The sequence below is a fragment of the Oncorhynchus gorbuscha genome, linkage group LG11, assembly GCF_021184085.1.
Source record: "Oncorhynchus gorbuscha isolate QuinsamMale2020 ecotype Even-year linkage group LG11, OgorEven_v1.0, whole genome shotgun sequence".
In the NCBI taxonomy this organism is placed as follows: domain Eukaryota; kingdom Metazoa; phylum Chordata; class Actinopteri; order Salmoniformes; family Salmonidae; genus Oncorhynchus; species Oncorhynchus gorbuscha.
Genome location: NC_060183.1, coordinates 17565288 through 17586996, shown reverse-complemented (window position 1 = coordinate 17586996; position 21709 = coordinate 17565288). Strand labels below are relative to the sequence as shown.

The 21709-nt window shown below is 45.6% G+C and overlaps 2 protein-coding genes and 1 long non-coding RNA gene across 4 annotated transcripts; 1 reads left to right on the top strand and 2 right to left on the bottom strand.

Annotated features, from left to right (window-relative positions):
• Positions 1–35: 35 nt before the first annotated feature.
• On the bottom strand, positions 36–14306 carry LOC124048194 (prolyl 4-hydroxylase subunit alpha-1-like). Of its 2 annotated transcripts, none has more exons than XM_046368721.1 (15): positions 14129–14306; positions 12268–12374; positions 11973–12069; positions 10376–10527; positions 9722–9859; positions 8085–8333; positions 7614–7825; positions 6996–7172; positions 6114–6184; positions 3727–3826; positions 3127–3180; positions 2866–2931; positions 2599–2667; positions 2392–2488; positions 36–2219 (listed from the first exon to the last, which is right to left on the bottom strand). In XM_046368721.1, the coding sequence occupies exons 2-15, from the start codon at positions 12350–12352 to the stop codon at positions 2149–2151; spliced, it is 1638 nt and encodes a 545-aa protein (XP_046224677.1). In that variant the 5' UTR covers positions 12353–12374; positions 14129–14306; the 3' UTR covers positions 36–2148. The 2 variants fall into 2 exon arrangements, with proteins under 2 accessions (XP_046224677.1, XP_046224675.1); XM_046368719.1 differs by having other exon boundaries at positions 14141–14305.
• On the bottom strand, positions 10536–11617 carry LOC124048197. The gene is made up of 3 exons (XR_006841189.1): positions 11492–11617; positions 11285–11371; positions 10536–11163 (listed from the first exon to the last, which is right to left on the bottom strand). It is a non-coding gene; the product is annotated as an uncharacterized LOC124048197 (long non-coding RNA).
• A 431-nt stretch (positions 14307–14737) lies between the features above and the next one.
• On the top strand, positions 14738–19744 carry lg11h10orf88 (linkage group 11 C10orf88 homolog). The gene is made up of 6 exons (XM_046368722.1): positions 14738–15537; positions 15809–16006; positions 17672–17741; positions 17937–18137; positions 18382–18746; positions 19114–19744. The coding sequence occupies exons 1-6, from the start codon at positions 15377–15379 to the stop codon at positions 19319–19321; spliced, it is 1203 nt and encodes a 400-aa protein (XP_046224678.1). The 5' UTR covers positions 14738–15376; the 3' UTR covers positions 19322–19744.
• Positions 19745–21709: the final 1965 nt, after the last annotated feature.

The following is a 21709-nucleotide window of genomic DNA, read 5'->3' as shown; positions in this document are numbered from 1 at the left end:
GTCTGGTCTGGACAAATGTCACACGTACACTGTAGTTTTCAGTGAACACTTATTTATTTAGAAAACAGGAATCTCACATGTACAACATCTGGCCACACATCCCATTATTACATTTCAAATAAAATAAAGGACTGCACCTTGGAGCAGAGGAGGCTGGTGGAAGGATAGGCTCCCGTTGTTTCCATTCCAGACATTGTAACGAGCCATCCTATCGCCTCCCACCAGCCTCTTCTGCTTTGGAGTGTATATAGCCACATTCTCTAAACAGATTTCCCAGGGTCAGCAAAGGCTTAAACTGTGGAGTGATGCATGGGATTAATAATCCTAATGATTCTTAGCACCATCTTTCATTCAGAGATGAATTCCTTTGATTATCAGACCAATGAATGATTAGGTAGGAGCTTTGCTTCTGTAACAAAACGGATGAGTAGGCACTTACAGACTGCTGTATTTCACCAAGGCAGAACGAGGAGTTGGAGAGACGGGAGGAACAGAGGGACTCAGACACAGTGTACCATTGGCTTGAATATCAGTGTTTATCTGTGCAGCAGTAATGTTTGCCCTGGAGTGAATGACCTCGGGGCTATTGCCCCATGGCAGACATGGCAATGGTATAGAGGAGATGTGGGGCGGCGATATTGAAAGGTCATTTACAATTGTGTGGATATATGCAGCATTTACCATGATTGGAAACATTGCCTTCTGCAATAGGGATCAAACACTATTAGATAGTCACTGTCCTGAAAATTGCCCCAAGTGTGATAATAGCCCAGACCCTGTGCATACTGTACCTTTGATGGTAACATTGAACAAGTCTTTGCCCTCACATTGATGCTTTCCTATCGAATACCTCAGGTAGTACTGCCACATTTTAAGGAGCATAAACAATTACAACGGTCATCATTTAGAAGCCTGGCCTGCATATAGTATCACCCTAATAACTAACCCTGATTGTCATAGTGCAACCAACCAATAAACCTCCATCCTTCCCACGAGCCCTCTATCTAGCCCCAGTCCAACCCGACACCTGTTAGAACATCCATTTTGTGGCTCTGGTCAACATCAACCCCTGATTACAGGATCATTGGGATGTCCCCCCTTTGAAGTTGAAGGTCTGATATGATGTGGGGTCACCTGATTATGACCTATTAAGGAGGGAGAGGGGGACAGTGACAGTGCATTTATAACTGGTCTCTGTTATCTGTGTGCTGGGAAGCAGTGGGGGGGTGGGTATTGGAGTGATGTTTAAAAGGAATGGAGGAAGGGATTGGCGTGATGTTTAAAAGGAGTGGAGGAAGGGATTGGCGTGATGTTTAAAAGGAGTGGAGGAAGGGATTGGCGTGGTGGTTAAAAGGAGTGGAGGAAGGGATTGGCATGATGGTTAAAAGGAGTGGAGGGAGGGATTGGCATGATGGTTAAAAGGAGTGGAGGAAGGGATTGGCATGATGGTTAAAAGGAGTGGAGGAAGGGATTGGCATGGTGGTTAAAAGGAGTGGAGGGAGGGATTGGCATGATGGTTAAAAGGAGTGGAGGAAGGGATTGGCATGATGGTTAAAAGGAGTGGAGGGAGGGATTGGCATGATGGTTAAAAGGAGTGGAGGAAGGGATTGGCATGATGGTTAAAAGGAGTGGAGGGAGGGATTGGCATGATGGTTAAAAGGAGTGGAGGAAGGGATTGGCATGATGGTTAAAAGGAGTGGAGGAAGGGATTGGCATGGTGGTTAAAAGGAGTGTTTCAGGTAGAGGTAAAGAGTAGGGCACACCAAAACAATGTGTTGGAAGTTGAATGGGATAAGCAGCTGTGTTGCTTGCTCTAATTAACTTAATATCTTGTATCAAAGTCCCTGTTAAGGGTGAGAATGAAATAAAAAAGTTCCTCAGGTTAAGACAGCTGTGCAGTCGGAGTGTGCAAAACCCATGACAGAAGGCACAGACTGGGAGCGAAGCGCTTCGGACCCACTGGTGAACCACTCACACACACACTTCAACTACAAATACATGTGACATCACATGAGCAGCCAGAGCCTCAGTGAACACTGAGTTTTGGAGAGGAGGACGAGAGGTCAGAGGGCACTTCACAGCCCACAGAGCCGAGAGTCAGGAGGGTCCGGGAAGAGGGATGAGAGGAGAAAAGTGTATTCCGTTGGATCATTCTGACTCGTTCAGAGTGCAACGTCTTCTGAACTCCTGGCCTCGCTCGTGCATCCACTTGTTAGACACTGGAGAAGGAAGAGGAAACCAAGTCAGGAGGACGTGATAAACAAGGACCCACTGTTAACTGCTGCAGCAAACCGTTAGCGGACCTGACACAACCCTTTCACTGCCCTCGGGGCAGACCTGAAGTTCTCAGGGTGTAGGAAATAGGATGTAATGAGAGACAGGTCGGCTCACCCCACTTGTTGCCCACTAGGACAGGGCAGGCTGCGTGCCGCGTGCTGTAGTCACCCTCTCCACTGGCAAACAGGTTATACCAGAACACTGCACTTCCCTGAAAAGAACAGTTTACACATACACAAAGCTCTTTATTTAGCATCAACCTGTCAAATAAATAAACCCCATCACGCACTTAAAAGTGAACACCACAGCTGTGTGCTTCACCTTTTTGGGCCACACTGCAGCTCCCACATCAGTAAAGACAGTGGCTCCCCCTGAAGGTACGTCACTCATCTGCAACAGAGAGCATCGTCAAGCCATCGCATCACACCACTTTAATACGAGAGCTTTATAAAAAAACAACTCATTCAAACCCATTTCTTTTTAAATGGAACCTTTGAAATTAGATTCACACATGGGTAAAATGGAAGACCCAAAATGGTATCCAAATCTATGAACTAGAGCTGAAATAGTGAATTGCTTAATACTAACGTAAATGAGCCAGGTGGCGATGCGGTTCCCGGTGCCCAGCTCCTTAAATGCATCCGGTTCATCTTTCTACAGAGACATGGAACATACAAAGGTTCAATAACACTAACAGTGAAGTCGAGGAAAAACTCCCATCCACATATGAACCCACTAGCAACAGTTGATGCACGTGTGCCAGCCATCAACAGTCACCCACTGGCTCTCAGTCATACAGCATAAAGGTCATAGTTCCCTGACCAGAATAGAAAGAGAAGACTTGTTTACCCGTCCAAAGTCAAAGTGGGGCTCGTATTGCCCGCCCACGCCGTAATTTGCCACCTGAGGAGATGAACAGAGGACAAACTCAGTGACAGATGCTGTGTTGTCATTAGAGACACTCATCTAGTCCTTTGGAAGGCTCTTCCTAAGTAGATAACAGCAGTAAAATGGATTCCTTTTGCATTCATTGCTTGCACTGAGTTTTTACAGTTGCTATAATAGGCATACTGTATAAAGGGAAAGGGTGATACCTAGTCAGTTGTACAATTGAATGCATTCAACTGAAATGTGTTTTCCACATTTAACCCAGTTAACTCTGAATCAGAGAGGTGCGGGGGGCTGCCTTAAACCGACATCCACGTTTTCAGCACCCGGTGAACATTGGGTTAACTGCCTTGCTCAAGGGTAGGGCGACAGATTTGTACCTCGTCAGCTTGGGGATTAGATCCAGCAACCTTTCGGTTACTGGCCCTACGCTCCTCCTACCCGCCAGTGTATATTCACATCATTGGTTGCTAAACTAGATGTACTGCCAGGGTATCCCCTCCTGCCAGTGCTCCAGTCCTACTAAAGTCCCTCAGCCACACTGATGTTCGGTTGTGTTACCTGTAGCTCCTCTGCAGTCTTGACATTCAAGCCGGTGATGTCCTCAATGCGCTGGTTTATCTTGTCCACGACTGGATCTTCGTAGGCGGTTAGCCATGCACTGTGATGAGAGACGGAGAGTTTGAGTAGTAAAATACATATTTATTTAGCATCAAAATTGCAGCCAGGCAGCTGAATAATGTTATGCTAGATTAGTGTGTCCACAGTTAACAGTTAAGATAGCAGCATGGACAGCATGTGGTAGTACTGTAGGTTAGATGGGGTATACAGATGTAGGATCTTAATTTGATCACCCTGCAATGCAGGAAATGTAAAACTTGTAGTGCATTTGAGGTTTAAAAATGCGTCGGAAGACTTGATTTTCCCTTACAAAAAAATGCATCGACCCCTACAATTATGATCCACATAATAATTCACATTTCCTGTTGCTGCAGAATTGTTTTCTTGCTGTAGCAAACTGGCTCAAATTAGGATTCTACATCTGTAGAAGGAAACAGGCTGGTTGAAACAGGTGAAAGGGAACTCCATATTTATCCAGTCTCAGAGAAAAAACATTAAAAACGAACTGTTTCTCACCAAGGAAGTTGGGGCATTTATGAGGAAGAGTGACCATTTAGGAGTTAGGGTTATTAATTTAAACAAACAGACCCCAGGCCCCTTCTGTCCCTCTGTTACAGACCTTGCCGTTTGAAATGTATAAATATAGATTGAAAAGCTATGGGAGTAACAGAAGATGCTGGTAAGAGTCCAGCAGGGAGCAGAGTTGACTGGGGAGACCAAGATCTCATCCTTTCATTGGGTAGGGGCCAAGCCTCACTTTAAAACATGTGGGCCTGTCTGACTCGACGTCTCAGGCGCTGTTTACACGCCCTCATTTAACATGAATGTGTGTGTCCTTTGTTCAATTAGCGTAGCCTGTGCATGTTATAAAGATGAATAGGAAATGCCTCCATCTATTCATTCTGAAGTATTTATGTGCGAGTGTCTTCACTGGATGACAGGGTTGGAAGTGCTGTCATTAGAGTCCGGACAGAATGCTGGCTCACATCCTTAGATATAAATACTCCATCAGCTGCTATATAAGCTGTATGGTTACAAAAACATGTTCTGTATCGGAGTGCTTCATTAAACCATTCATCTAACAAGAAGAAAAATCTAGAGCCTAACTGAGAACCCTGATAAATAAATGCCCCTAAGATCATTCATAAACACATTGAGCAGGTTTTATGTGCTAAATGCTGAATAAATTTGGCTAATTTAGGTTAATTTGTGTAATGAAGCTGAAATCTGGGGTCAGAGGAACAGGAAGATCACCAGGTTTCCATTTGCTCATCAACTGCAGTTAATCTATTCCCACAAGGGGACGCTCTATAGCCACGCCACATTAAACAGGCTCGAAGGGAACAAATAGGCAGGCAGACCTCTTTCTACAAGAGGAGATTCTACCCATACACTGAAACGTCATTCTGTAAGATACACCAGAGCCTGCACCAAGATAACAGAAAAACTCCTGTTTTCAAAGAAAAAGAGCAGGAAAAACTGTGCTTGCCACTGCATGGATTGTCGATAATGTCAATCATCTGATGGGTTGGAGAGGAAAGGAAGTGATGTCATTGCAGTAGGAGGAGAGAGGTGTATCCGTAAGTAAAGTTCCACAAAAGGGGGTGAGAGGTAGGGATGAGCAGGGCAGACAGGGCCTCATGCAGGCCCCCCTCTGTCACCTTTGACCCCTTACCTCTTGGAGACTAATGGGCTGTAGTGAGTTTCCCAGTTTGGGGGTCATGCACGGTGGCACACCTTAGCTAGTATCCCAGACGGTTCACATTAGTCACAGATCACAGTGAGGAGGACAGAGAGAGACATCACTGAATGATCAAGCAACTGTATGAGAGACAGACTGACGCTAGGCCAGGGCATGCGGACCATCAGGTCGAAAACCATTGCAGTACACGACTTGCAACTTGTAATGTTCACAGCTAAAACTTAAAATGAGACATTACCAAAGGTAGAAGATATTAAACTGGCCTGGTCGCACCCAGACTACTGGTAAGGGAGTCATAACAAGCAGGACTCCTGTTCCTCCCTCTTGTTATGATCAAAGCAGTGGCGGGACATCTTGGCAAGAGCACGGGCCCAGAGGGACTGAATTATACCTTCAAAATCAACCTAGCTTCCAATATACCCAAAGTGTCTACCATCTCACAAGAATGTTACTTGTTCCAGCAATATTTCCCCAAACATACAAACGGTCCATACAATCCGTTATAAGAGTTCCCGATTAGCTGTTGTGCTCTTGCCACGGTTCCTGCCCAAGCAGAAGGAGAGGATGCGGGGTGCGGAGGGGTATGGGGTACAGCGCTGTGCCCATCCCTGCCTGCTGGACTTACCTCTTGCTGATGCGATAGTGGGCGGTCTCCAGCACACCAGTAATGGGGTTGGAGATGGTGGCCCGGCGCAGCTGTGGAGCCAACAGCCAACCGGCAGAGAGGACATGGGTTACAGGGACAATCCCTGTTACACACTGACTGGCTGCTGGACCCACATACACTACGAGGCTACATTAAGTCTGTGCTGTGTGTCCCTGCTGGGCCCCTTACCCTCTCCAAGAGCTGAACTCTAGCTTGAGTTATGGATCTCTATCATTTACATTAATACACAATTTATATAATAATATATAATAATATGCCATTTAGCAGACGCTTTTATCCAAAGCGACTTACAGTCATGTGTGCATACATTCTACGTATGGGTGGTCCCGGGGATCGAACCCACTACCCTGGCGTTACAAGCGCCATGCTCTACCAACTGAGCTACAGAAGGACAAATTCTGAAAAAGTCTGAATTATGTGTTGATATGAAGCTATAATTCAGTTATGACCACTCGATTCAGTTATGACCACTCGATTCAGTTATGACCACTCGATTCAGTTATGACCATTAGAGGTGATGTTCTTAGCAGAGTCAAAACTCACCTCTAGATCTAACGGAGCTATCAAAAACTACTATATGTGCCAAACAAATGGGATGTTGCTCTTATCCAGCCAGTTTGTAACAAACAAACACACACACACACACACACGGGAACACAGTCAGGTCCACGTGCAGGGTGGGCATCCCCAGTCTTCTTATGGCAGCATGCATCTTAGACACATTCTAATGTCTACCACACCTAGGGTTGCATCATTTCCCCCCAAAATTATCCTTATTATAATTCTGGAAAACCACACGCCAGACCCAGTCTTCCCCCGGAGGTTGAACTTTGAACTCACCCTGGGTTTGGCCAGCTCTTTAACCTTCTCGATCTCGCTATTGGAGAGGATGTCGTGGTAACGGATGATGCGTGGGCGGTCCCACTCGTCCTCCTGCTTGACGGGACCCAGCACGTACAGGGGGTGGTGGTTGTTGTCAGAGTAACGACAGAACATACGACTCTGGCGACGAGGGGTCTGAAAGATGGAAGAGAGGACTAGGACTTAAAATACATAGCCATTAGCAGCTGTGCATGCAGAGTGTGTGTGTTAGCCAGTGGAGGCTGGTGAGGGGAGGACAGTTCATAGTAATGGCTGGAAAGGATTGAATGGAATCAAACAAATGGAAACTATGCGTCTGACACCTTTCAATGTATTGTATTCCATTCCAGCCATTACTACGAGTCTGTCCTCTGATTTAAAGTGCCACCAGCCACTGGTTAGTACAGTTCAGTGGAGGCTGCTGAGCAGAAGACGGCTCATAATAATGGCTGGAACAAAGCAAACGGAATGGCATCAAACACATGGAAACCAAGCGTTTGATGTATTTGATACCATTCCACTCCAGCCATTACCATGCGACGGTCCTCCCCAATTAAGGTTCCACCAACCTCCTGTGGTACAGTTAGTGGCTCTCACCATCTTGATGCCTTCGCCGCGACACAGCTGTTCATATTTCCTCCTCTCAGGCAGGTAGTCTGCAGGTCTGCCCTTCTTGTCAGATGCCTCTCTCTTCTCCCGCACTCTCTTCTCCTTCTCCTTCTGGCCCTCCTCCGCCTCCACCTTTTTCTGCTTGGCCAGCTGGTACTCAAAGTACTTCAGGTTGCCGTTGGCTCGCTGGTGGGCAGAGTCTGAGAAACACAACAGACTCAGTTAGGACAGAAGATGAGTCTACTCAGTATTGACCTGCGCAGTACAATAAAGACATGAAAAACAAATATCGTACACATACTTGGGTGACAGTACATAAAAATGTATTTCAGTAATCTGACTTGGTGGGACTGGTGAAAGCCAAAGGGAGGTGACCCCGCTTTCAGTTATAGATTCAGACAAAGTATACATTTCAAAAGTATTACATAATGTACAAGTACAACAGCAGTCTCCACTCACCCAATTTGAGTAGTCTCTTGGTGTAGTCCAAGGCCCTCTCTAGCTCCCCCTGCTGGTAGATGGAGTAGCTGAGGTAGTCCAGGATGGTTACCATGTCCACGGTGGACTCCTCTCCCCCGTCCAGCTGTTTCAGGGCCTGCTCCATCCACAGCTCTGTGTGGTAGTAGTCGGCATCAGAGTAGGCGATCTTCCCCAGCTCAAAGCAGTCCTCCACTGTCATAGGGCTCATAGCGACATCCTTATTGGTTCCTGTGTGTAGATGTTAACATGTGCAGAGTGACACACACATCTCCATCTCAGCAGCGTTTGCATGCAGTTCACTTATATGGCATTTCAAGCATCCATGTGGACTAAATGGGGTGCTCCACTGCATGTGGTGAGCACGGTGCACGATTTCCCCCTGCAACAGTAGGAGCAGCCATCACTGAAGCTCTAACAGAACCTCTGCCGGCAACACGTCCGCTGCTAATCCAGTCCTGGTATGAAGCTCCCACCGCCTGGCCCTCACTAGGCAGTTCCCCCGTGGAGATGGTGAGCATGTCTAGCCAGTAGATGCCCTAAGCCCCTAGTCAGCCTCTCCCTGCCTGGCCCTCACTAGGCAGTTCCCCCGTGGAGATGGTGAGCATGTCTAGCCAGTAGATGCCCTAAGCCCCTAGTCAGCCTCTCCCTGCCTGGCCCTCACTAGGCAGTTCCCCCGTGGAGATGGTGAGCATGTCTAGCCAGTAGATGCCCTAAGCCCCTAGTCAGCCTCTCCCTGCCTGGCCCTCACTAGGCAGTTCCCCCGTGGAGATGGTGAGCATGTCTAGCCAGTAGATGCCCTAAGCCCCTAGTCAGCCTCTCCCCGCCTGGCCCTCACTAGGCAGTTCCCCCGTGGAGATGGTGAGCATGTCTAGCCAGTAGATGCCCTAAGCCCCTAGTCAGCCTCTCCCTGCCTGGTCCTCACTAGGCAGTTCCCCCGTGGAGATGGTGAGCGTGTCTAGCCAGTAGATGCCCTAAGCCCCTAGTCAGCCTCTCCCTGCCTGGCCCTCACTAGGCAGTTCCCCCGTGGAGATGGTGAGCGTGTCTAGCCAGTAGATGCCCTAAGCCCCTAGTCAGCCTCTCCCTGCCTGGCCCTCACTAGGCAGTTCCCCCGTGGAGATGGTGAGCGTGTCTAGCCAGTAGATGCCCTAAGCCCCTAGTCAGCCTCTCCCTGCCTGGCCCTCACTAGGCAGTTCCCCCGTGGAGATGGTGAGCATGTCTAGCCAGTAGATGCCCTAAGCCCCTAGTCAGCCTCTCCCTGCCTGGCCCTCACTAGGCAGTTCCCCCGTGGAGATGGTGAGCGTGTCTAGCCAGTAGATACCCTAAGCCCCTAGTCAGCCTCTCCCTGCCTGGCCCTCACTAGGCAGTTCCCCCGTGGAGATGGTGAGCGTGTCTAGCCAGTAGATGCCCTAAGCCCCTAGTCAGCCTCTCCCTGCCTGGCCCTCACTAGGCAGTTCCCCCGTGGAGATGGTGAGCGTGTCTAGCCAGTAGATGCCCTAAGCCCCTAGTCAGCCTCTCCCTGCCTGGCCCTCACTAGGCAGTTCCCCCGTGGAGATGGTGAGTGTGTCTAGCCAGTAGATGCCCTAAGCCCCTAGCCTCTACATTCCAGCCCCACTCACCAGGAAGCTCTCCTGAGGATATGGTGTGCGTGTCCAGCCGGTAGGTGTCCTGAAGCCTCATCAGGGCCTTGGCTGCCCCCGTCTGGTCGTCATCATTGGGGAAGTACTGTCTCTGGATGGTCAGGTTAGAGATGAACCCTGGAGTACGGGAAGGAAAGATGGTTAGGAACCTCAAATTCTACCATCTTCACACAGGGTGGTATAGATGCTAGGAGAACAAATGGTATGACGTCATTGTTTTAGCACTAGCCACTGAGTTTGTAAAACTACGGCGCACTACATGGTTATAGGTGCCAATAAATCAGCACAATCTACTCTGAAGCTAAAAAGGGGATTGTGTGTACTCTGCTAATGAACATACATACAAAACAATAAATATTGGAGAGCAAATGTACAATACGGTGAACTTCGCAAAACGAGGAATGTGGTAAGTGATTGGAGGCCGTCATCTATGTGAGCCTCTGTTATTTCATTCATCTCTGTAGAAAACAGACCCTATTACATCACTTCCGTGATTGCTTAAAATGCAACATGACTGATTATATTGTTTTTATTTTATTAAGTTGTCAAATTAGCACTTAGCAATAATTGAATCTGTATGTGGTAACATAGCATTTATAGTCATTAGAATAGAGGCGTGTGAGTAGCCCTGACCATCAGACATGTCCTTGAGAACCAGGCTCTCCAGCTCTCCCCACTCTGTGTTGAGCCTCTTCATCAGCTTGAAGGCGTTGACCGGGTGGCCCAGGAAGCCTTCTGGGTCCTGAGTGGCTGTGGCCGACAACACATCCAGCTTCTCAGCCCACCTGGACACACCATGTAGGGAAAAGGCATTCAATATAGGCTACTCCTCTTGACCTGCACTGTTGGAGCTTAAGAATTTCACTGTACCCTGTGAATCATGTGACTAATAAACAAAGAAAGAAAAAAACAAGTGACTCAGAAGCAAACGGTGAATCATTTTCATATTTATTGTGCCATCTTCATAGCCAGAGAAACGAGGTCTCTGGTTAGCCAGGCCCATTGTAAGCTAGAGACATGGCAATACGACACCCTCTAAAGACATGTTACAGATACAGGTAGTGTCATGAAGCAGGATCTGTACACCACAGGAGGCTGGTGAGGGGAGGACAGCTCAGGGTAATGGCCGGGATGGAGCAAATGGAACGGCATCAAACACCTGGAAACACAGCCATTACCACGAGCCCATCCTCCCCAATTAAGGTGCCACCAACCTCCTGTGATGTACATTCCTCTCTTTGACAGTCTTTATAGCATGGTGCCTTGTGGGAGAGAGCAACGTGACCAAGAAAGAGAGAGTAGCTATCTGGGTATTGGGGCTCTCACTTTATAACCTGCCAGAGCCTGTAACTGTGGGAGAAAGATGGAGAGATATAAAAAGAGACTGCTTATGCACCAGGGCCCTCCTCTCACTTTATAACCTGCCAGAGCCTGTAACTGTGGGAGAAAGATGGAGAGATATAAAAGAGAACTGTGGGAGAAAGATGGAGAGATATAAAAAGAGACTGCTTATGCACCGGGGCTCTCCTCTCACTTTATAACCTGCCAGAGCCTGTAACTGTGGGAGAAAGATGGAGAGATATAAAAAGAGACTGCTTATGCACCGGGGCCCTCCTCTCACTTTATAACCTGCCAGAGCCTGTAACTGTGGGAGAAAGATGGAGAGATATAAAAAGACTACTGCTTATGCACCTGGGGGGAGAAAGATGGAGAGATATAAAGAGACTACTCCTCCTCTCACTTTATAACCTGCCAGAGCCTGTAACTGTGGGAGAAAGATGGAGAGATATAAAAAGAGACTGCTTATGCACCAGGGCCCTCCTCTCACTTTATAACCTGCCAGAGCCTGTAACTGTGGGAGAAAGATGGAGAGATATAAAAGACTACTTATGACTGGGCCCTCCTCTCATGCAGAGCCTGTAACTGTGGGAGAAAGATGGAGAGATATAAAAAGACTCCCTCCTCTCACTTTATAACCTGCCAGAGCCTGTAACTGTGGGAGAAAGATGGAGAGATATAAAAAGAGACTGCTTATGCACCAGGGCCCTCCTCTCACTTTATAACCTGCCAGAGCCTGTAACTGTGGGAGAAAGATGGAGAGATATAAAAAGAGACTGCTTATGCACCGGGGCCCTCCTCTCACTTTATAACCTGCCAGAGCCTGTAACTGTGGGAGAAAGATGGAGAGATATAAAAAGAGACTGCCTATGCACCGGGGCTCTCCTCTCACTTTTTGACCTGCTCTAGTTTGTCCTCCTCAGCTCTGATGTAATCCTTCAGAGAGGTGACCAGGTCCTTCTCTGTGTACAGCAGATCGGTCATCTGACCTAGTGAACACAGTGAAACACAGGGGTCAAAAGTTGTCCTAGTTCTTCTATGTGTTGAACATTTTAGACATGTTTGTAACAGGGAGCAATGCCGTTACAAGCCAATGTTTGTGACCAAGACAGGCTGGAAGCGATGAAACTACTGAATCAAGGGATCAACAGAGCGATGTTCATGAAAGGAGAGGACATTTAACCTACCGATGGAAGTGAAGAAATCTTTGTCTGCAGAGGATGTGTAGAATAGACAGGTCAACAACACACAACAGACACCCCTCAACTCCATCTTCACACTGCCGCACAGGGGTCTGTAAAACGAGGTAGATGAGTTGTTAGTCCGTTACATATCATATTAGTACCTGTGAGATGTAACACACTATCCACTGATGAACTCACGACAGGAATCTTCAGAAAGACATATTTGTATGAAACTAACAGCACCAATTAAAATACTTTTGCGAGTCTCGGCATGCTAAGTGGCTGAGCAGAAGCTTGTAAAAATGTGTTGCCCACGCTGAGTATACATACGGCTTTGCCAGACTTGCCTTCAGAACCCACCAAGTGAATATACAGCCACCGCCAGCTCACGCACCCTGCATGACCCTTTTCACTGCGCTCACAAGGCCTTCGTTCTTTACACAACTACTACTGTGTCAGCCATGCTGCTGCTAAAATAAAAATAAAAATGTAATAGACTCAAAGCGGGGATTTTAAATTGCTTTGTCTATAAAAAAACAGGTTTTAACTACATATCTAGCCAACAGGTCAGTACTCTGTTTGACCAGAGGGCATTTGAGGCTTTAGGATGACAGAGTACAAGCCGGACAGTGAGAGCAGCAGCTGCATCCCAAGGAGAGCAAGGAGCAGAGGGGGCGGAGGCCGAGGAGAAAGGGAAAGGCTTGATTTCCCTTTTGGGTCAGTCAAGTATTTACGACGGGCAATCAAATACCTGGGAGAGTACACAAGTTCACACAAACGGCTGGCAGTAGGTGCTGTAAATAAATAGGCCAATGAGGTTAATTTCCTTTTATGATGGTCTGGATTTGATTTTGGATAGGAAGGTACCCTTGAAACAGATGTGCAACAGGTGAACAGAGGCCCAGGGCAGATGACCTATCACCCAACCCTATCTAGGTAAATGGAAAGTAGGGTCTTTCATCAAAAGGTCAGGAATGTGTGAGATGTGACCCAACAAGACTACAAAGAGCTATTAGATGAAGAAAGCTGGACATGCAGAGGTGATGCATCCGGTGTCTGTTATTACTGTTCACTAAAATAAAGTGTAATTGTTATATAACACATTTCAAATTCAATGGAGAGTATGGACGTCCCAAGGCTCCCAGACAGCAAGGACCCTACAATTGTGGAGAGGTTCAAACCAGGGAGTATAATTCAGGGAGAAAAGACTGCCACGTACATGCCCCTCCCCCCATCGCAGGGATTTTTGGGAGCACCATCAAAATAGATTCCCTAGCCATGGAGTAAACCATAATGCCAAAAACTAGAGTTGACTGCAAATGTATGTTTTAACACATTTTTTTATGGGCTTGCAGATATGTTTCTGAACGTTCTAGTTAGGCAATTATCAACTCTTGAAATGCCAACATTCTCGGCGTTGCAACATGTGAAGAAATCTTTGTCAGCGGAGGATGTGCGACATGTGTGCAACAATGTATCAACCAATTGTTTCCAGCAACACGTTGTCACACGTAGCAAGCAAATAAACACTAAGGAGATTTAAAAAATAAAAATAAAAAAACTCCGCGCATAGCTAAATTTTATTGCAGCTGCGACACAAAACTTTCTTTTTTATACCGTAACACATTTTGTTCCTACTGTACAGCAGGCCAAATATCAGCTGCGATAAAATTAAAATAACTCAAATCTATTGTTCAATTTACAGCAACGATGTGACTGGCAATTTTACAATGTAAAATAGCGGTAACATCAAGGTGTTATTTCAGAGAGGGATATAGCAGACCAAAACGAATGGTCATAGTAACTAACGTTCCTCTAATACTTCAGTGAGCAATATCATGCAGTAATTTAGAAAATCAATTACATATTTTGGTACCTTATTCCGCTCAGCACTGCTTTCGGAAGAGGGTTAAAATCCCCACGTCGAATGCCACCGCTGTTTTCTCAAAATCCTCGGTATTTTGAACTCGGCTGCGGTTAACTGGTAGGTTTATGTACCGGTTTCCATTTTCTCTTTATCGCCATTATACAGGATGGTGAATGTCGCCACCTGGCGGTTGGATTTAAACAGTGAGTGAAATACAGTTGTGCTGTGTAAATCTGTGCCCTGGTTTTAGAGTCAGTCTTTCAATAAAACAGCATGTTAAAAAAAAAAAAAAGAGGGAAAAGAAATAACATGTTTAAGGCTAATTGTTATCCTTTGTTTTTAAATGTTTTTAAAAAAAAGTTAATATATTTTTTTATGTTGTTTTTAATATAATTTGTTTTGTTTTTCATCCACGAAATGTCACCATTAATTAATAGCTAATAATTGCATGATAATATATGTAATTGGATGGTTACTACTATCATTATTCATTTATACAGTCTACTGGTTTGGAGTCTTATTTTGAAGGAAGAAAGAAAAGCGTTCTACAGAAGTAGAAGATCCACAGGGTCGTCGCTAGTCAACACAGCCACAAAGTCATACGACCTATTTCTACAATTTCTCTTCTTAAAATCTGATTTTAAGCCTAAATTTAACCACATGGCTAACATTATGTCTAGCCCTAATCTTAAATTAAGACCAAAAATTAATTCGTTTTTATGATTTTTGAACGATCGGCCTGAGGCTAATTTTCAGTTTGTGACTGTGCTATTTAGTAGAAACCGATCCATAGAAGGGGTAAAAAGCGTAACCCAGAAGTGCTTCATTGGTGGTGTAACATCATAAACGAGCCGTGCTTTCATCGAAGTTGCCAGCTAGTTAGTCGTCTGGTCGCCAGATATGCTTTCTAAAACGATTGGTTGATGTAAGGTATGAATTGTAGCGTTTTAATTGACGTTTCCATCCTTTGACCCAAGAATGGACGGGCCGCCTGTATGCTAGCTAACATGCTAACGTTAGCTAGCATTTCCTTGAGAGTCGATAGGATTGCTTGATATATTTTTGCACGGTTACCGGGTGGCATAGACAAACCAACAGTGTGACTGAAATAACCGTTTCTGCCCAGAATTAGTTCATAACGTCACTGTGCTGTAGAAGAGGAATCTGTTTTGTATTTTACTAGTCCATTTGGCTAGATAGTTAGCTACCCCAGATACGTTACGTTTAGGGAAAGCGGTCATCATCATGGCCAGTATTGATGTGAGTACAAGCAAAGATGGACCTGTCAACGGGCACACGTCATGGGCTTGCAAATCACAGGAGCGCCAACTCTCTGACATCCTTCTCCCAGTACATTCAAGTATCGACACTGACATCAGTCAGATCGACAGAGAAACACCAAACGGGTAAGACACCTTGTTTATCATCTTCTCCACTGACAGACAATCTCATACCGCAGTGACCTCATCAACCTTTAAATGACCACACATAAACGGTTTATGCATGCCTTAACTCATTGAAACGTTCCAGGAAGCCCCAGACGCTCATAGTTAGCAATCTAGACTAACTTCCACTCTCTAGAATAGTTACATCACCTATATTAAAATCTTTGATTTTCTTATTAATAAAAATACTGCTACCCTTTGACATTTTGATCACTCTCTTGTTTGTCCTCAGGTGTGTTCCAGTGCTCCTGGAGCAGGTTGAGCAGGGGTCTCCGTGTGTCATCACCCTGTGCTGTGCACCCCACTGCCCTGCCCTCATCACCAGCCTGCTGGTGACCAGCGAGGCCCGCACAATCGAGGTCTACTCCCAGGCTGGGGACTACTGTGGCACCAGTCGCGGGGAAAGAGACTCCAACACACAGCCTGACAGGTGTGTGTGTGTGTATATATACATATATATATATATGTTTTGGTGTCACTTAGAAATGTCCTTGTTTTGAAAGGAAAGTAACTTTTTTTGTAAATGACTATTATAGCTGGTTATGACTGATTTTCTAATGGAATATCTACATAGGTGGACAGTGGCCCATTATCAGCAACCGTCACTCCTGTGTTCCAATGGCTTGTTGTGTTAGCTAATCCAAGTTTATCATTTGAAAAGGCTAATTGTGAAGAGGCGACTCCGGGATGCTGACCTTCTAGGCAGAGTTGCAAAGAAAAAGACATATCTCAGACTGGCAAATAAAAAGATTAAGATGTGCAAATGAACACACACTGGACAGAGGAACTGCCTAGAAGGCCAGGATCCCGGAGTCTTCTCTTCACGGTTGACGTTGAGACTGGTGTTTTGCGGGTACTATTTAATGAAGCTGCCAGTTGAGAACTTGTGAGGCGTCTGTTTCTCAAACTAGACACTAATGTACTTGTCCTCTTGCTCAGTTGTGCACCTCTTTCTATTCTGGTTAGAGCCAGTTTGCTCTGTTCTGTGAAGGGAGTAGTTGTACGAGATCTTCAGTTTCTTGGCAATTTCTCACATGGAATAGCCATAATTTCTCAAAACAATAATATATTGACGAGTTTCAGAAGAAAGTTCTTTGTTTCTGGCTATTTTGAGCCTATAATCGAACCCACAAATGCTGATGCTCCAGAAACTCAACTAGTCTAAAAGGCCCGTTTTATGGCTTCTTCAATCAGAACAACAGTTTTCAGCTGTGCTAACATAATTGCAAAAGGGTTTTCTAATGATAAATTAGCCTTTTAAAATTATAAACTTGGATTAGCTAACACAATGTGCCATTGGAACACAGGAGTGATGGTTGCCGATAATGGGCCTATGTAGATATTCCATTATAAATCAGTCGTTGCCAGCTCCAATAGTCATTCACAAAATTAACAATGTCTACACTGTATTTCTGATCAATTTGATATTTTAAAGGACAAAAAATGTTGCCTTTCAAAAACAAGGACATTTCTAAGTGGCCTCAACTTTTGAACGGCAGTATGTGTATATGTAGGGAATATGTAAATAATAGCCCGTGTGTAGAATAATACCAAATATGAAAAGGAGAGTATTACTTCTTTCTACTTTCTTTTGTGTACCTATACATGATACATCACCATGAAGAGACTGACATTCATATCCATAATTATGCATTTCTGTGTAGTACAGATCAGGGACCCATGATGAAGTTCTATTACTGCAATACTGTAGTTCAATAACCCACTTCATTTTTTATTTTTTTTATGTTAAGTTAAGCTGTCATGTCATAACTGACACTCCATTCTTTCTGCAGACATTTTTTTAACTTAATCCAGAGCAGATATTTATGCTTTTGAGAAGTGTGGTCACATAAAAAAATGGACAGATTTGACAGAAATTCTGTTACCAAACTTTGCATCTGCACAGTTTGTCCAGTAAATATTGTTTTTGTATAAACATCTCTGAGTAAATTATTAAAAGCATTCCTTGTGCATGGAGTTGTATGGTTTAACTTAGTAATTCATGTTTTTTTGTTTGGCATACATTTTAAAGCGAAAAATGGACACAGTATGATAATTGGGTGTAATGTGGTACGTCCTTATTTTTGCTTTTCAGTGCAGAGAGAGGACCATTCTACAGGAAACACTTAATATTGGAGTCTCCCGCCGCATCATGTGAGGTGAAGGTATGCATGTCAACCACAGCTTTCAAATCAACAGGAGTTTCTGTTACTACTTCAGTCCCGTTCCTGTTTATTCTCTACTAGCACATAGCAATGGGTCTGGGAACATGAAATCCATTGACTCATCCCCTTTACCTGTCTAGTTAGGGTTATTATGGGTGGTGCCCTTTCTTGGGCTAACCTCTTGTGTTTTCTCAGCTGCTGTCTCTTGGTGGGCGAGGGAGCGTGGCTGTGGCTCGGGTCGTAATGGGCCTACAGACACTGACACCTGTGGACTGCTCTCTGAGCCTGGGACCCAGCATCGACATGCTCCGTGTGCAGTCCATGGTGGAGGAGATGGGCGCCAGCCTCTCACCGGGGGCCCAGAGCCTCATGAACATGGTCCAGTTTCAGCAGAAGGTGGGTTCTCTGCTGACGTCAATGCACCACAGTCACCAATACCAGTCAATAGAAGCCTCAGTGGAAAATGACGCAGTCCGAAATGACACAGGAGACACTGGCTCGTATTGTATTGTATTGTTCATTCTTCTACCCACCAAGATGGCTGTCAGATAGCGAGAAGCTCAAGACTAGTGAACAGAGAACACCGAAGACAATCGCTGTATTGTATGGTAAATCGAGCTCTTTGGTATTTTTTTTCCAGAACAAAGCTGACTCACTGAGTGGGTTTCTGCCCCTCCTCGTGAGCAGTGGGGCTCTCTCTGCTCTTGCTAGAGTAACTAACGGACCCTCTTCAGCTCCAGCTGACATTCAACACCCCTCAGTCAACACTAGCCTCCAGCCAGACGAGATGTCTGACTCTGCATCCTCAGATCCATGGCCCCAGTCTCGTGCAGCCTGCGATACTCACACCGGCCTGGCAGACATGATGTCACCCTTTCTTAACGGCCAGCCAGGAGGACGGAGGCCATGCATCAGCCCAGACTTGCTCCCTATGCTGCAGAGTGTGTGTGGGCAGGTGACGCAGCTCCGCATCGAGGATGCCTCAAAGACATCCAACGGCCCGCGGTGAGTATGATGACTGGTGGTGGGTCTAACTACAATGTAAAACTCCCTCTGAACGTTTACATGGTGTGGTTTGAGTAGAATGGCGTCCAGATGTTGTGGTTAGGAGTCAAGTGGATGGCGGATGTCAGGGCTGACCATGTCTGTCTGGGTTTGGTAATGGTTCTGGCGGCATTGTGGTGTGTCTGTTTATGTTCCAGGAAATGTTTGTCTGTATGACCGTAAAGGTCTTGTTGTCAGGGAAAACTCCCGGTCCAGTGAAACCTGCGAGGATATGTTCAAGGGCAATGTTAACATGGGAGGGCGACAGCACCAAAGGGAGGTACTTTAATTCTTCTGAAAACCTATTCTGTGATGGATCGTCTTGCAGGCAGGAGCATGCATGCTGCAGAGGGCTGGAGCAGGTCCTGGAGAGATGTCTGGGCGAGATGGAGAGGAGGCTGATGGAACACATGGACCAGCGACTGGATGCCATGCAGCTGCGCCTGGAAACGGCCTTACTGCAGACCCTGGCCCTTCCCCTTAACCACCTCAAGACCACAGCACCCACGCCTGACCAGCCTCAGGCCCTGCACTAACTCCATCCCAACTCTGGCCTCTACCCAAGCCACAGCCCCTGCCACATCCCCTACCCCAGCCCCCACTGACTTTAGCCCATTTCATTGGCTCCAGCCCCTACCTTATCCCCAACCCTAGCCCCCACTGACTCCAGCCTCTACCTTATCCCCAACCCTAGCCCCCACTGACTCCAGCCCCTACCTTATCCCCTGCCCCATGCACAGCCCCTACACTGGCTGCGACCAATAACCTGAACCCAATCACCCAACTCCCCAGAGACGAGCTGCTTATTTTACTGTAGTTTTACCACTTGTGCATGTTTGTAAAATGTCTAACTATTGTAAATTTGACTCCCTTTCGTATTCTGTGTATTAACAGACTGGTTTAAATAACTGCACTGTATGATCAAGAGTGAAAATAAATATATTTATACTGTAACAAAACTACAGAATATGTTTATTATTTTATGTGCAAGGGTATACATTATTATTATTTTTTTAAGAATCTAACAAAACCTGCTCTCCAGTCCACACCTGCTAAACATATTCATTCCTCTGTAATGTAAAACATGAAATGTTTATGTTGGTAAAGGAGAAGCACTAGGTGGAGCCGTTGGTTTCGTGTCTTTGGTAGGACTCCATTACTACATTACAGAGGGCTCCATTGCTGCATCCTTGAACAGGTCACCACACGCGGGGCTGATCTTTCTGGGAAAAGCTCAGAAACATGAATTTACCAGAATGATGTGCTGGATGTTTGGCGTGGATTACCATACCAGCTAAATCAATAAATGACTATGTCCGAGAACAATAATCCTTTGTATAAATCATGATCATGCATCAAACTGGATGGAAACGGTTGAATCCCACTGGGCACAGACACAGTAAAACATTTAGTGGGAGAGACACCATGTGACGTCTGCCACTGCATGCTTTAACAAACCCTGGATGATGTCTGTCCTCACTCCTGATCAGTCTACAATCATCCATTGGGCCAGGTTACAGAGTGGGCCAGTGTTTTCCTCCAGGATCTGTAGACTAGACATGTATACTTCAGACCGCTTCGAACTACAGAGCCATAGGTCAGTGCTGGTTGACTGGACCTGGCAAGGGAAAAGTAGGGCAAAGCTTCCTGTGAGCAAAGGGCAGGTCCTAGTACGCTCACCAAGAAAAGCATGTAGAGTGGTACCAACTGTATCAACACTATCCAACTGCTGGTGCTGCTACTCTGCATGGCAATGAAGGGAACTAATCAAAACCTGTTGTAATTAGGATCTTTATGAAGTGTAAAGTAGTGGGAAAAAATCAACACAGCATTTCAGTACTGTAGCCTACTATGTCTTGTGCGCACTTGGAAATTAATACTCTATTTGTAACATACAGATTAGGGCCTGTATGTCACTGAGTAGGAGTGTTGCTCTATAGGATCAGTTTGCCTTTTAGATGTGTGACCATGTTGCGGGATTGACAGGTGGGACCTGATCCTAGGTCAGTACTCTGAGAGGCTTTATGAATACGAGCCCAGAGCAATCAATATTTTAATGATTCGGATACAACAGTGAAAGAATGGCCTCCGGCCTGTCGGTAAGAAACCCTTCTCAGATCGACATAATTCAGATTTATTGTACTGTTAGTTTTAATATTGCAGATAGATTGTATTGTTAGTTAGCACAACAGTATTCTCATTTGGCCCCAAGCCCGACACTGATATTAACATGGATGGATGAGTCATCCAGTAAACTACTCTCTATTATTAATAAACTCGCTCATCACATCCTCAGCGTTCATCTACACTGTACACTGTAGCCTTTCAGGGGGTAGTCTACATCAGATCACATAGGGACACTAATGGGACATTTACACTATTTCTAGAAACCTTGAGCTATCCTTCACAGTACATTAACCAAACATTTAATCGACGAGGCCTCTGTAACTGATGTCACACGGTGTGTGCTTCCCAAATTGCACCCTGTTCCCTATATCGTACACTACTTCTGACCATATCTCTAAGGGCCCTGGTCAAAAGCAGTGCACAACTTCATAGGGAATGGGGTGCCATTTGGGACGCTTGAAAGGTAAGAGTGAGGTCGTGTTTTCTATCTAGGATTCGAGCCCAAAGAACATGTAACGGAAAGGATACTGTCGAATGATTACGTGTTACGCAACGGGTGGGTCTAATCCTGAATGCTGACTGGTTGAAACTGCCTTCCAGACGGTGTCTATTCCACAAGTTAACGTAATGGATCTATATATAAATCACCTCATACTGTGGCTAATTCACATGACACTTAATGTCGCACCTTAAGCAGTTCGCTGAGGATATATGGATGACCATAATCAAATGTAAGAGATGACCAATGGCTTGAGAGTTGACCTAATTCTGTCTGTGTCTTTCCTTTACTGCAAATC

Coding starts and splice junctions, on each gene's coding strand:
- LOC124048194 (XM_046368721.1), bottom strand. CDS start 12,352: ATGGAGTTGAGGGGTGTCTGTTGTGTGTTGTTGACCTGTCTATTCTAC. Junction 10,528..11,972: donor AAACTAGAGCAGGTCAAAAA/GTGAGAGGAGAG, acceptor TGGTGTGTCCAG/GTGGGCTGAGAAGCTGGATG. Junction 7,173..7,613: donor GCGGCGAAGGCATCAAGATG/GTGAGAGCCACT, acceptor TCCATCTTTCAG/ACCCCTCGTCGCCAGAGTCG.
- lg11h10orf88 (XM_046368722.1), top strand. CDS start 15,377: ATGGCCAGTATTGATGTGAGTACAAGCAAAGATGGACCTGTCAACGGG. Junction 15,538..15,808: donor GACAGAGAAACACCAAACGG/GTAAGACACCTT, acceptor GTTTGTCCTCAG/GTGTGTTCCAGTGCTCCTGG. Junction 18,138..18,381: donor TGGTCCAGTTTCAGCAGAAG/GTGGGTTCTCTG, acceptor TTTTTTTTCCAG/AACAAAGCTGACTCACTGAG.